This window comes from Triplophysa dalaica, chromosome 11, assembly GCF_015846415.1.
Source record: "Triplophysa dalaica isolate WHDGS20190420 chromosome 11, ASM1584641v1, whole genome shotgun sequence".
Classification (NCBI taxonomy): Eukaryota; Metazoa; Chordata; class Actinopteri; order Cypriniformes; family Nemacheilidae; genus Triplophysa; species Triplophysa dalaica.
Genome location: NC_079552.1, coordinates 436,802 through 451,801, shown reverse-complemented (window position 1 = coordinate 451,801; position 15,000 = coordinate 436,802). Strand labels below are relative to the sequence as shown.

Here is a 15,000-nt window from a genome sequence, read left to right as displayed (position 1 = left end):
CGCCGCAGCTCTACCTCGACCCTGTTATGTGTCGTTCATGAGATCAGACGAGACGCCGACCTTCAGTCAGACTGAACACGCAGCGCTACACACCGCACAACAGCTCACCTTACTGGAGCAGGTCAACACCACACTGCAAAAAAACACATTCTTACAAAGTGTGTTTGACTTGTCTAAAGATTCTTACATCAAAATACAATTATTGACAAGAAAATTGACCTGAGACATTTAGTCTTGCTTTATGAAAAATAATATAACATTGAAGTAAGTTTGTGGTAAAAACAAGCAAAACATCTGTCCATGGGGTGAAAAAAATACACTTTAATTGTGTGTTCTTACAATATTGCCAAAGCATTGAACATATAACAAAATACAAACAATAAGTACAAGAGGTCAAATTAAAATAAAGTGCTAAGTAAGAGATAAAATATAGAATGAAATATAAAATAATGTATATGTAAATAAATACTCACTCTCTCTCAATTCCAAAATCTAATTAAAGTGTTTGATTGGCATGACAAAAACATTGTATTACTGCAGCATTTACAGCTGCGAGTAAAAGAAATTGTGTTAAATGTAATAAGTAATATATGAAAATATCTCTTTTGGGTTATCTCTCTCTCTCTCTCTCTCTCTCTCTCTCTCTCTCCCCCTCCCTGTCTCTCTCTCTCTCTCTCTCTCTCTGTCTCTCTCTCTCTCCCCCTCTCTCTCTCTCTCTCTCTCTCCCCCTCTCTGTCTCTCTCTCTCTCCCCCTCTCTCTCTCTCTTTCTATCTCTATCTCTCTCTCTCTCTCCCCCTCTCTCTCTATCTATCTCTCTCTCCCCCTCTCTCTCTCTCCCTCTCTCTCTCTCTCGCTCGCACTCTTCTCTCTCTCTCTCTCTCTCTCTCTCTCGCTCGCACTCTCTTTCTCTCTCTCTCTCTCTCTCTCTCTCTCTATCTCTCGCTTGCACTCTCTCTCTTTCTCTCTTTCTCTCTCTCTCTCTCTCTCTCTCTTTCTCTCTCTCTCGCTCGCACTCTCCCTCTTTCTCTCTCTCTCTCTCTATCTCTCGCTCGCACTCTCTCTCTTTCTCTCTCTCTCTCTCTCTCCCTCTTTCTCTCTCTCTCTCTCTCTCTCTCTCCCCCTCTCTCTCTAACTCTCTCTCTCTATATATATATCTCACGCTCGCACTCTCTCCCTTTCTCTCTTCGTCTCTCTCTCTCTCTTTCACACTGTCATAGATTGAACTCATAATCCTACTTTTCTCTCATGTTCTATAATGAATACAGGAAATATTTCAGGATTGTCATCCAGTTCATTTTCTGAAGTCAAGAGCACATGGAGTGATAGAGAAATCTGCAAACATTTCCAGGTGAGTATCTGCTCTGTCACAATGCTCAATCTCTGTTGTCAAAGCGTTTGAAGGTTCATGTGACCAGGTCTTATTGTATGTTGTGTTGTGTGTCAGGTGTGTGTCAGTGAACGCAGATCCTCTTCAGACTCTCCTCACATACACGGACTGGGTCTCCAACTGGGTTTCTGCTGAACTGGTCATCTGTGACTCTGTCAAGGTGATGCTGTATTCAGTATTTTCAACCTTTTTTTAAATAAATCTGGTTGTGTGTGTGTGTGTGTGTGTGTGTGTTTGTTTAAATTTTATTTTATTTAAAATTAAATTTGGGTTCATATCATATCAGCTTGAAATGTGAAACTGTCTCTACGTTGTTTGGGATCAAGAAGAATGAAATTTCATTAAAATCTAGAAATGATTGTAAAAGACAGAAACTGGTTTTAGCAGAAAGGTGCTGTATTATTCCACAGCTCTCAACTCAACTCAACTTTATTTATATAGCGCTTTTTACAATTTTCATTGTTACACAGGTGTACAGTTGTGTGTTGTTGTGTTTAATTATTCTTTTAGGCTCAGACTGCTTTGCTCGCTCGATTTCTTGCGGTTGGAAAGTTTTGCTATGAGATGAGAAACTTCGCCACAGCCGTGCAGATTTTGTCAGGTCTGGAGAATGTGATTGTGAGACAATTACCGGTGAGAAAAAAACGATAAACTATATTTGTCGTTGTTGTTGTTTGTTATCTGTCAGCTCCAGCTGCTGAAATGTTAATTACACATCAGTTTAATGCAGATTTAATATAAACATATTCATAAATCATCCTTCTGCATTGTGTGCGGAAACGAAACAGCGTTGATTTTAAGCGTGAAATGAAATTGCATGAGAAAGGCGCTGTGTTTACTGAATTTGTTAGACAGAATTTCTTGTCTTGTGTGTGATGCTCAGGCCTGGAAGTGTCTCCCTCTGAAGGTGTGTGCGCTTCTGGAGGAGCTCAAGGCTGTGCAGGTGACTTCTGCTCGATATCTGAAAATAACATCAACGTTTTAGATCCACAACTCACTAGAACAATAGAGTCTCGTGCTGATCTCAGATGGGTTGTGTGGATGTGTGATACGCTCCGCAGGTGTTTCTGAAGAGTGATAATCTGTGTCTGATGGAGGGATGGCAGGCGAGAGCTCCACCCACTTTACCTGCGCCTCATATCCTGGCCATGCACCTGCAGCAGCTGGAGATCGGCTCATTCACCACCACCAGCGGATCACTCAAATGGATCAAACTGAGGTCAGAGCTTCACAGTAAACCACAAAGTGTCACAAAGTGAATCAGTCTGAGAAAGAACACGTCAATTGAATGAGACTTTAGCATGAGGTCCTGACTCTCTGTGGTCATTCATAATCCCAGATTTCCAAATAACATCAAACGTTTAAAGAATGAGCAGAAGGACACGTGTGAGAGTGAAACCAGATTCACTGCAGTACACAAATCAGAATAAAATCACCATGAACACACACACACACTTTAGAGCAGACAGATGTGGAGGTCATAGGTCAGGGAGAATCAAGTGTGTTGGTAATGATGCAGCTGGTCGCTCTACATGCTGATGTTGAATCGTTTGTGTGAGTGTGCGTGCATGTGTGTGTGTGTGTGTGTGTGCGTGTCTGATGTTTGTTTGTCTGTGTGTGTTTGTATGTCTGTGTGTGTTTGTTTGTGTGTGTGTACTTGTACATCTATCTTTATGAGGATCAGTTTGAGTTTTAGACCAGCAGAGTGAGGACTAAGAGAGTAAAATGAGGACATTTTGGCCGGTCCTCACTTTCTGAGACCCCTTTAAAGTGCTGTTTGAGGGTCAAGTCCTGGTTTTAAGGTTTAGGTTATAATCAGGTTTAGGTTATAATCAGGTTTAGGTTATAATCAGGTTTAGGATATAATCAGGTTTAGGTTATAATCAGGTTTAGGTTATAATCAGGTTTAGGTTATAATCAGGTTTAGGTTATAATCAGGTTTAGGTTATAATCAGGTTTAGGATATAATCAGGTTTAGGATATAATCAGGTTTAGGTTATAATCAGGTTTAGGTTATAATCAGGTTTAGTTTATAATCAGGTTTAGGTTATAATCAGGTTTAGGTTATAATCAGGTTTAGGTTATAATCAGGTTTAGGTTATAATCAGGTTTAGTTTATAATCAGGTTTAGGTTATAATCAGGTTTAGGTTATAATCAGGTTTAGGTTATAATCAGGTTTAGGTTATAATCAGGTTTAGGGTGAGGGTTATGGTTATGGTTAGGTACTCACTTCTGATGCTTAGGGTAAGGGGCTAGAGATTGCATTGTGTCAATGTATGTCCTCATAAAGATAGCTGTACAAACATGTGTGTGTATGTGAGTGTGTGTGTGCGCGTGCGTGCGTGTGTGTGTGTGTGTGCGTGCGTGTGCAGCAGATGGTGAATGATTGTTAGAATATGCCGTGAGCCGTGGGTCTGTGCCAGGGGCCGTAGTGCTGGTGTATTAGTTTAGGTCAATTCCCTCAAGAGCTGAACACACAGCTGGTTGTTGTACATCTGTAGCTCACAACATTAACATTCATGACACACACACACACACTTTGAGTTAATCTGATCACACACTGATAATAAACTCAATGGTGTTTTCTGTTCAGACAAGATGACGTTATTGTTTTTCTTTTGTTGATGTTTTTGTTATTTGTTATTTATGGACTATTGTCACTGAGCATATTATAAACCAAGTTTAAAAAAAAAAAACATATTTACAGTAATACAGTATTGTTTGAAAGCATGACATGTCTTATGTTTGTGACGGTGCTGCTGGTCTGTCCTCACAGGAACATTGCACGTGTGGTGAGTCAAGTTCATGCGTTCCAAGAGAATCTGTACTCTTACACTCCAGACCTCGAGCTGCAGTCGTACCTGCGTGGACGCATCGCTCGTCTCGGTGAATGTGACATCTCTCTCCTCGCCTCAGACAATAATGTCAACTTTAACCAGATGGCCAGCGATCGGCACGGCCGCAGGATCCAGGACACGCTGCGCCGGGTGAAAGCATCATTTCAGTGAGTGTCTGGAGGTGTCGTCTGAACCCTGATGTGAGAGGAACTCTGAGAAGTCATTCATCTTTCTCTCTTTAAACTCTCATGAGGACAACGTGACCTCCAGCGGTCTCAGGGTTTGTGATCAATTACTTTTATGAAGTTTCTCACAGGTAAACGGCCAAATAAAACAGTCTGAGTATATTTAGATGATATTTATTGATCATTTAAGTTAGTTTGAGAGAATTAATTATGTTATTAGATCTAAAGGTTATATGGGAATGTGAAATATTGCGCTAAGCTTTTCAGAGTGAAGAATAAACTGTCATGCTTTAAAAAATCAATTGTTAAGTAGATTTAAGCCGTCACCTCACTGTCACACATTTGCATAAAGTTAAATTGTTGTTAAAATCACTGAATCCATCAGAACATTTTGGCAGTTTTCACACTTTTCTTGTTTAAAAGATTAAGTAACGTTTGACAGAGAATTTGGTTTATGCTTGATATGATTTTTACTAAAGTCTTCTGTAACTCGTGTAGTTTCATTGATTCAGTCATAATAAATATTTGTGACATGAACTTGTTTCATCAGGGCTTTATTAGGACAGCTGACAAAACATTTCACTCATTTGCAGGATTACAGTTTTTCTCGATTGCTAACACACAATTTACCATTTTCTGACAACTATAAACAAATTCTCAGAACAACAAACCAAGTTGTACAAACCCCACACAAACACCCTCACTTCACAAAGGTTTGATCATATTCTCATTCAGAAAACACAAACATACAATATATTGAACTAAAGTGTCAAGATGTAAACTCAAATGACACACATATCAGAATGTCCGGATCATATCAAGCGGACCTCATCCTAGAATCATCTACAGGGCTTTATACTACAGTATCATCACAACAGACACTTTATATCAGAGACATTTCACTATTCTGTGTCCAGTAAACTGGATAGCATGTGTACACCCTCAAATCTGTGATTGTCAAATTTATTTGTAACATATTTTTTACTTGTTCTGTATTTTGGCGGAACTCAGAGACGACTACTTACCAAAAATAATTTGTCAGAAGACCAAGAAATTGTAATAGTATCCTGTATCGTTGGGCCAAAGGTGCAGAGGACGCCATGTTTATTTATATATTTATGCAAATGTATTCTGTATTGTGTTGCATACCCAGTTTATATATATATATATTTTTTTTTTTTACTTTTCATGTCTTGTTTATTTCATCTACTTTCATCTAAGATTCCCTACCGTAACAGAGTGCAATTGTTAATTTTTTTCTAAAGCTCATTGTTGCATTTTGCTCTTTCTGCACCTTTTTATGATCGTAATAGACACTAAGCTGTCAAACTACTATTTTCTTGAATCCCAATAAGAGTTTTTATCAACAGTGTCTTGAAATGATGTCACCAGTGTCTGAGACTGCTGTAGTGTGTGTGTTTCTGAGGGCTTGTGTGTCATGTTTGGGGGGAAGTTTTTTTCTCAGCATGTTTAAATGGTTTTGAGAAGAGAGCTTCATCTTGACCCAAAAATAGGATGTTAAGGGAATTGGGTGAGATATTATGGATTTGTGTTTAGAGTTTCGAGAAAAGGAGCCATAATTTCAAGAAATGTGTTTAGAAATCGAGAAAAACAAGAATGAATTGCATGTAGTCCATTGAATAGATGTACGTGTTGTGTAAAGCTGGTGCACAATGAGATTTTTTTCATGAATGGAGCAGAATAAAGTCTGTATTTGACACAGTTTACATATCAAACTTTGTTGACTATACAAATTGTCATTCATTTTGATTTGACTTTCTTCAACGTTTTTTTCTTCAAAGAATAAACAGAAGATCCAGACAAATGATGCTTTCTCAGTGTTAAATAAGTGAGACCAGAGCTTGTGGTCACGTCTTTGTTAAATATTTTCTGAATCAATTTCTGTTGATGCACAAACCTCCATGTTTTATAGCTTTTTTATAGCATTTGATCATTTCCCTATTACTAATTAGATAAAAACCATACTAACTGCTGCAGGGCATGTTGTCACATTATACTGTAAACACCATAAATCAAAACTTTTGTGAACTCTACAGACAAATGTACTTTTTTAAACTGTGGAAGTTGACAACTTTTAAAACACGGCAACAACTTTGTCAAGATAAACATTTGAAAGCTTTCGTTAAAATATATACACAAACATGTGCATGTGATGGAATTAGAATATTACTTTTTAGATAAAATATGATTTCAGAGGTTTTACCAGATGCTTCAACTCTCTGGTGAAAAAACACATTTGTGTGCTGAACTTTTAGCTCAAAACTTGGCAGCTACTGAATTGCAGATCATCTACAGTGTGACAACATGCCCCGGACTGTCCATGATCTATTCCATACATCAGCAATGGTAAATATATGTTTCCTATGACAGACTCTGTGTTCATGGAGAGATGCAGTTCGGGGATGATTCGCTGCGGTTAGTTTCAGTGGAGGTGAGGAAAGACGCGCCGTCGGACGCGCTGCCTGTGACGCGCAGCAGATCCTCTTCATTGTGTTGTGTAGGGATCAAAGCGCTTGAGATAAAGACTTTAATGGGGAGTGAAAGAGCTCAGGTCCTGCTGCTCTATAGATCAGTGATAAACATGCAGTGATCTTCATTGTCCAGCTAAACGATCCTTTGAGTCTCTCGGTCTCTCCACCAAAGAGATTCACATTCAGATAAACCCCAGAAACACTTCTCAACACACACACACATTCCTTACATTCTCGTTTATCACGAATAACCACTTAATCTTCTCTTCACACTTGAAATGCTAAATTAATTTATCCATCACTACTGAGACTTTGATTTTATTTACATCATTGCATTTAAAACCCTTCAGTGATTTCAGCCTCTATTTTGATTCCTTGCACGTTATTGTCAAAGCAGAACGAGTGTTCAAGTAAAATATTAAGATCATTGAAAATCAATTATATTATATATATAAAATACATATGTACTCGGATGTATTCGTGAGAAATTAAATGCGGTTTTAATTGGGTGTTTTCTCATCTTTTCATGGGTTGATTTGAGTTTGTGTGCTCAGGTTTAAGCTTCTCCGGGTGAGAATTTGCATCTTAACTGCAGGTCAATCAGAGTTAATTGTGTTGCTACTGTAACTCCTTTGATCCGCGATGTTTGCCGAACGCACCAAACGCTGATGTGATGGTCCGCTGGCGCCACAGACTCCCCAGGGAATCAGGATGTCTTCATACATCACCATTTGACTTTACATTGTCTTTATGCGTCCACAGAAGTCAGAAACCACCAGATATTACAGAACCCACATTGCGTCGGTTCATTATGTGGCTCCCAGACCTATTGTTGGACTAAATATAAATGTATAAAACCGGTTACGATTAGCCAAGCTTGCTTGGTTGTAACTGAATTTTTCACATTTTACAAGTCTTACACTTTACACCCTTTCAATAAAGGTTGAGGTTTATCATTTTTGTCCTTTAAAGATTTGAGTTTCCATTAGGCCTACCCGATGTCACTTTCAACATGAACGCGCCATACTGGATCCAGTTGTTCGGACGCTGCATCATTGTTTGGAGAGGATGCAGACAGCTGGATGCGACAGAGGTTCTCACAGACAAGCTGGCGCCAGGCTTTCACACAATCACAGGATATGTAAAGACTTCAATAACGACCCATTAGGCCTAATGATTGACAATCGATCAGGCGTTAACGCTCATGCATATGTTAATGCAGTCCTGAGACGGCCTATATATTGGGGGTCCCTTCGGGCGACCTTGCAGACACTCTTGGATTGTACTCGGATAATAAACACTCGCGTTGACTTGACTGAGAAACAGACAGCAATCATGGTGAAGAACTTTTCTGTGGACTGGCTCGCCCAAAGCTTTCATGCTGCCGCTCCCGATGATGTTCCAGAGCCGGAGAAGAAGCGCCACAGGCCTCACGTGCCCTGTTTGGCTCAACCGAGACCTCCAACATCATACGACAAGATTTACGTGCAGCCTAAACCAAAGGTCGCCAAAGTTGAGCAGAAACCAGAGTCCAACAGCGTGCCAAAAGAAAAAGAAGCGCTTGTTCCAGTTGCGCCAAGACACTGCTCGTCTCCAAGCAGTAAGTTACTTCACCATCAACCTCGTGCTTTACCCGTGTATATTAAAATAAACAACGATGGGCAGTGATTTAACTCTATATTGTGTTCAGTTTCAGAGAACAGTGGATACTCTTCAGGATACGAGAGCGAAGCGGCCGCGTCAGAGTGCGCATCTGTTGAAGACGGACACGAGCTGGAGAAAGAGGCCGTACAGCGCCGAATCCGAACCAAATTCACTCCAGAGCAGATCGACAAGCTCGAGAAAATCTTCAACAAGCACAAATACTTGGACGCAGGAGAGAGAATAAAAACAGCTCTTAAACTGAATCTATCCGAAACACAGGTGAGATACATTTACGCATTTGGCAGACGCTGTATCCAAGTCATAAAATACAGCCCTTCCCTTACAGCAGTGAAGTTTCATTTGGAGAAGAAGCTTTAAAACACATGTTAACAGTGCGTTTCTTTGTGTTTCAGGTCAGAACCTGGTTCCAGAACCGTCGGATGAAGTTGAAGCGTGAAGTGCAGGAGATGCAGGCGGATTATTTTCTCCCAGCTCTGGTTCTGCCTCACGTGCACCCGGGGGTCCAGTATCACTGTTACGACAGACAACGCTTTCAGTTTCCTGCACAAGTGCTTGCATCAGTGATGCATCATCATCAGATCTCTGCACAACACAGGATTCCACATCATCACATGATGATGCCTCAGCATTACTACTGACACTCTTTCCACGAAAACACTTACATCACATTCAGTGTGCAATATATGTACAGTTTAACGCGTTGTATAGAATACAGTCAAGTGAAAATGTTTAATTATAAAGAAGAGTTTATTTATTGTGAGAAATAAAGTTCTAATGTTTTATTGCCTACTTTAAGTTTGTCTAATGGTCATGTGTTCAAGGTGAACTGTGAGAGGTTAAAGTTCAGACTGTCTGGAAGCGCGTTTGAAGTTGATTAGATCTGAGGGTTTCACATATTGCGCAACTTTTTCAAAAGAGGTTTTATCTCAATCAATTTCCTTTGACTTCTACAGATACTCTGTTATAATACACAAAACTCGAGCCAAGGTGTAAATACACATTGGGAACTTATTTTTTTAGCCTACATGAAATGTTTTATTACAAGAAACTTCATAAATGATATTTAAAAAGGGCTTGTGACTATAATGTTTTATTTTATAATCATGAAATGAATCCCAGTAAAACGATTAAAAAATTATAAAAGTTTCCTGCAGAGAGTTTATGAGCCATAAATATAAATAATCCAAAAACCAACGAGTTTGTAAATGTAAAAGGAAAATAAAGCATTTGAATAACTGTTATATAAGAAAGACGTTGAAGAAAGCTAAAAGTGCTTCAATAACAAACAATACCGAATGCTGTTTCTGAGAAGTTATGCTGAGATGGAGTCTTATTTTTTTTGATGATGATGAGATGAGACTGAGTCTTATTTAAATGAAATGTAGGCGCCAGAGAAACTCTAAACAAACCAGCTGAAGTCATTGATCCGCCACCAAGTGTCACACTGCGCTTTCATATGCGCGTGAAGCCATTGTGTTTGTCTCTACTGCGACACTTCAAACGACACTTAACTAGCAGATCATGGTCAACAATTAGTCCTAATTAAGTCGCCCATTGATGAGTTTACACTCTCTACATAATCCCCACAGACGGCGGGCTCCATGATGTCTGTGGGTGTGTGTGTACACGTTGATCCATACAATAGAAGGGGATACAGTGTTGATCACCCGTTAACATCACACACATTAAAATAGACCAGAGGACGCCATGAGACTGTGAGCAGTCATACAGGTTTATTCTGCGTGATCCATTATTTACATACTGTTACAGACCATATCACTTTTATTATCGTATGTTTATGTGTCATTCATCGGCCACTTTAGAAGAAACCTCAGTCAAATGTTTCAGTATCGTCCAGTGTTTTATTCTGTCTCGCATTGCCGTAGCCTATCATGTGATTGATTTAAAATTTAAAACATTTTAAATATTATTAGAGGCTATAACGATCCGTTCAATATTGTTTGGTTTCAGCTTTAAACCAAAATATAACTTTAGATGAGAGATGTTCACAAATTCGCAATTTTAAAATGAAGCTTTCCAGTCGTTCAACATTCTACAAACTAGCCTTGGGCATTGCATATAGAGAGATTGAACATGAAAGATAACATTTATCATTTAAAATAATCCAGATCTTAAAAGCTTTCGCTGCATATTTTTTTCTAACCCTTTCTGTTTATTTTCCAACTTTTTTTATTTATTCTTGATCTTGAGATCAATTCTTGAACGAATCTCGCCTCTCGTTAGAATTATAGTATTGGTCTCAAATCGAGTTAAATTATTGACTAGCGACGAGCTGCTATAAATTCATGCAAAAGTTTAAACTGCTTGTTTGAATGAGTTCATGTAAAAACATGACATTGATCACATACTTTTTACATAGAATATTTCAAACCCCGTGAGGATAAAAAAAGACCCAAACAGTCCCGTTTAATAAACAAGAACTTTTCATATAGTTTTGGAATGACATAGACATTAAAGATACAAGTACAATAGGGATCAAGACGTAATGTCACTGTGAGTAAAACTGTGATCCTCCCAAATAAACAAGTCTTTCATCTTGAGATTATCGCTCAATGGATTATGTCTTGTCTTGAGTGAATGATACGAGTCTCCGTCAGATGATTGTATCAACGTGCATGAATGATGTGGATGATTATTCATCTCTTCTCAGGTACTTGAGGGACTATGAGGTGCTCAGACACACTGGCGCCTGGATATCACAAGTAGTCTACACTGAACGTGTGAACAGCCCCATTGCAACATATATTAACTTCAATTACAACGCCCATCAGATAGTTATAATTCCTCCTGGACCTTCACTCATGCAAATGAGCGAAACATCTCCTACATAAAGTCAGGCGGGCTGCTCAAATGATTTTTAGAGATTCTCTCGTGAGAGGAAACACCATGTCCAAGAACTTCTCCGTGGAGTGGCTGTCCCAGAGCTACCACGCTCAACAGATGGACCAGGAAGACTCACAAAGAACTTGTGGAATTCCTAAACTTCCCGATTCCGTTTCAAAAGCATCTCCATCTCCATTTCGCCTTGTTGGAGAAGGAGAGAAGATTCCATCTTCCCCTACGAGTAAGTATGACCCTCACTGTTGTGTCCAACGCTAGAATGATATCTGCAGATTTGAATCTAAACTTTTCTTTCTATCACATTAGATAGTTGCGGCTACACATCTGCGTCCGAGAGTGATGTCGGTGATGACAGCGAAGGTGAATCTGGACCACACCGTCGTGTCCGAACCAAGTTCACCTCTGAGCAGATCTGCAGACTGGAGAAAACCTTCAACAAACACAAGTATCTCGGTGCATCTCAAAGACGGAAAATAGCCGAAAAGCTCATTCTGTCTGAAACGCAGGTATGTGTGGGTACAAGTTATTTTAAAGAATTTGTTCCCAATTCTTGTATAAGTTTGCATGCAATTTCATTGACTAATGATTAAGTTAAAACGTTTAAAATCAAGTGGCACTGTTTAAATACATTCAACACTGTCTTGTAACTTTTCCTAAAGTCCTGAACATATGATAAAAAAGCTCTTAAAATTGAATATTTATTGATATCTCATTTTATTATGTTTTAGGTGAAAACATGGTTTCAGAACAGACGAATGAAGTTGAAGCGGGAAGTTCAGGACATGCGCGCTGCTCATTATTTCGGGCCAACTCTTCTGCCACCGGTGACGTCATTTCAGCACCATACCATGAGTGGACAGCGCCCACTTGACATGTACATCCATCAGCACGCGCAGCAGAGGAGTCCTGTTCACCATCATCCGATGATATTCTCTCCCTGTTACTTCTGAAGACTTCTAGTCAATCAATGACACGAGTCATCTAGAATCAAGATCTTTATTATGAAAATTCTCCTAAAATGGGGTTTGAGAAGATAAAATATAGAAGTAAGCACTGTCTGTAGTTCTGTGATCTATAGAGAAAATGTATATGGATGTACATAAATAAATATAGTCTTTTATCTATGTTGACTTGCTCTGTTTGATTTTTTTACTCTCAATTAGGACTGGGTTATAATCTCCTAGTTTTATCAAGACTAATACGAAACATTTAAAAGCCAAACATGCCATATAAGGTCTGCATGATTATCACGGATTTCTAATAACAATACCTTTGAAAGTGGATACTAAAGATAGCTAAAGTCAAATATTTATTGACAGTAAAAACACATACAGACAACAGTTCAAAATAGAATATTAAAGAAATAACACATTTTTTTGTTTAAAAGAAAATCGAATTGAATCGATGTAAAGTTCCATTTCTTTTTTTTTCATCTGAAACTTGGACGAGTTTAGCCCAGTTTAACATTGGCGTCGGATCTAGATGTGAGATCTCGTTTTGTCTCGCGTGTGTATTTGCTCCTGTGGACACATGCGTGGGTTCGCAGACAGAGAGCTCCCGGACCATTAACACCTTCTGAAGAACATCAAAGCATCTGTAACGAGCAGATGATTAAGATCCACGGAGCCCAATCGAGTCTGAATGGAGAAGTTCACACCCACGACGGAGGCGAGAAACACTGGCGCCATGAAGTCTGTCCGACTCCAGGCAGGAACCAGAAACTGAAGATTCACTTCCACTGTGAATTCATGAGTCCTGTGGTGCTCTCCTGTGTCAACAACACTCAAATCACGCACACATCACAGTGACGTGTTACAGCTTTGCCGTTTTCGTGTGTGTTTTACGAGAAAGAAGTGTGTTAAGGAATTTCATTATTATACATTATTTGTTGATATCACTGTGTTTACTATAGTAAACGAGATAACAATTCTCATTCTATTGTGTTTTGTTACCTTAACATAGTCAATATTTTGTAAATTATTGTTATTGTAAATTCCAGAAACCTTCAGCAAGACAAAATCTTAATGGATTCCTTTCACATGATTCACTGAACCGCATCGCAGGCTTCTGTGTCGATGTAAAAAAGTAGATTTTTCGTCAAATTCTTCGTCAGTTGATGTTTTAAATCTGGAATTTTTTATAATATCATTTTCATATGTTCATTTATTGAAAGTGATCATTCTAAATAATAATGATTGGATGTTCTGTTTTGATTTCAGTTCAGATGAAGAGGTGAGAAAATGTGTCTTTATATCCACTGGGGGGCAGTGCTGTCCCATCTGATGACTTTAAAGAAACGATGGATAGAAATTGAGCTCTGTCCTGTAGAGCAGTGTGTTAATGAATTAGTTAAATAAATGTGTAAATGAAAGATGATCTGACAGCTGAATGATGAACATTATTATTATAGGACACTTAGAGAATCAGTTTACAGCAGCTAGAAAATAATAATCAACACCTCAAATGTGCATGAGATCTGAATGACATTTTGAAACAATTTAAACACCTTCCGACAAATCACAACTAACTTGTGGGTTATTTTTTCAATGAAGGTTCACCGGGTTCACACCGGCACTGCATCAGTTTAGACCTTGTGTCAAAATGTTTCTCTTGTGTCCTCTTCAAAAAAAACACTTGTTTTCATTTGTTGTTATCAAATGCTTCATTTATTGTGTCAGTGTATGTGCATAAGAACAGGGCTTTAGTTCTCTTCTATTGACTTTAAAAGCCACAAAATAATCTCACAAATGTGTTACATCACAGAAAATAAAACTTTAAAAAGAAGTCAAGTGTGCTGCAGGAAACTTTTTTCAAATCTTCTCTTGAGAATAATCTTGTGTTTTTCATGTTGAATTATCTCAGTTGGCCCGCTCCCTGTTCTGATGTGATGCTGATGATCAGATCTTCTGTCACGAGGACCACAGTGATGTAAATGTTCCTCTCGTCTCCGGCAGATGAAGTAATGAGGACATGAGGGATTGAGATGCTGTGAGTGGGCACTTGCTGTCTTTCATTTGATGTAATGATCTCCTCAGGCCTCCTCTCATGATACCTGAATGAGATCTTCATTTATCATCTCCTTACTCGGTTAGACAGACTTATTTTCTACTTGACTGCATGGAAAACTGCAGAGTCTTTTATTTAGAGTGAGAGAGAGAGTGATATGAACAACAGACGCTCAGTTTTATGTTTGTGTCTATTTATCAGATTCATTCACTTTGTCTTTAGATTCAAGATTTATTGAAATACATTTTTATATATCACCAATATTAGAAACACATAAAAATTAAACATGAAAAACAAAATAATACTTATTTTAAATGTAATTCAAAATGTAAATCATTAATTAAGTATATAAAGTTGTTTTAGCACATATTTTTATATTTGTAATAAATCTGTAATATTTTTTAATATTTACAATTAGAAAAATAATATTGTTTAATCTTTTTTTACTTTAAAGTTAAATATATACATTTTTCTAAATCCTTTAGAAACGTATAACATTAACTCTCATATGTGTATTAACGTTTTACTCCATCGAGTCATGAATAATTACCAACTAAACATTCT

The 15,000-nt window shown here is 38.3% G+C and overlaps 2 protein-coding genes across 3 annotated transcripts in view; both read left to right on the top strand.

The window, feature by feature from the left end:
* The window catches only part of LOC130431897 (kinase non-catalytic C-lobe domain-containing protein 1), a 24,510-nt gene extending 18,346 nt beyond the window's left edge, over positions 1 to 6,164 (top strand). Inside the window, exons 24-30 of one of the 2 annotated variants that reach the window (XM_056761120.1) lie at positions 1 to 121; positions 1,267 to 1,349; positions 1,446 to 1,548; positions 1,899 to 2,021; positions 2,272 to 2,331; positions 2,450 to 2,607; positions 4,166 to 6,164. The exon at positions 1 to 121 is cut by the window's left edge and continues 50 nt beyond it. In XM_056761120.1, coding sequence (XP_056617098.1) covers positions 1 to 121; positions 1,267 to 1,349; positions 1,446 to 1,548; positions 1,899 to 2,021; positions 2,272 to 2,331; positions 2,450 to 2,607; positions 4,166 to 4,397 — 880 coding nt within the window. In that variant the 3' untranslated portion in view covers positions 4,398 to 6,164. Of the gene's footprint in view, positions 122 to 1,266; positions 1,350 to 1,445; positions 1,549 to 1,898; positions 2,022 to 2,271; positions 2,332 to 2,449; positions 2,608 to 4,165 lie in introns of those variants that run through there. The other variant, XM_056761121.1, reaches the window with a different exon arrangement.
* Positions 6,165 to 7,966: 1,802 nt separating this feature from the next.
* LOC130432121 (homeobox protein vent1-like) lies at positions 7,967 to 9,209 on the top strand. The gene is made up of 3 exons (XM_056761364.1): positions 7,967 to 8,503; positions 8,594 to 8,826; positions 8,961 to 9,209. Exons 1-3 carry the CDS (start codon positions 7,972 to 7,974, stop codon positions 9,204 to 9,206), a joined length of 1,011 nt encoding a protein of 336 aa, XP_056617342.1. The 5' UTR covers positions 7,967 to 7,971; the 3' UTR covers positions 9,207 to 9,209.
* Positions 9,210 to 15,000: the final 5,791 nt, after the last annotated feature.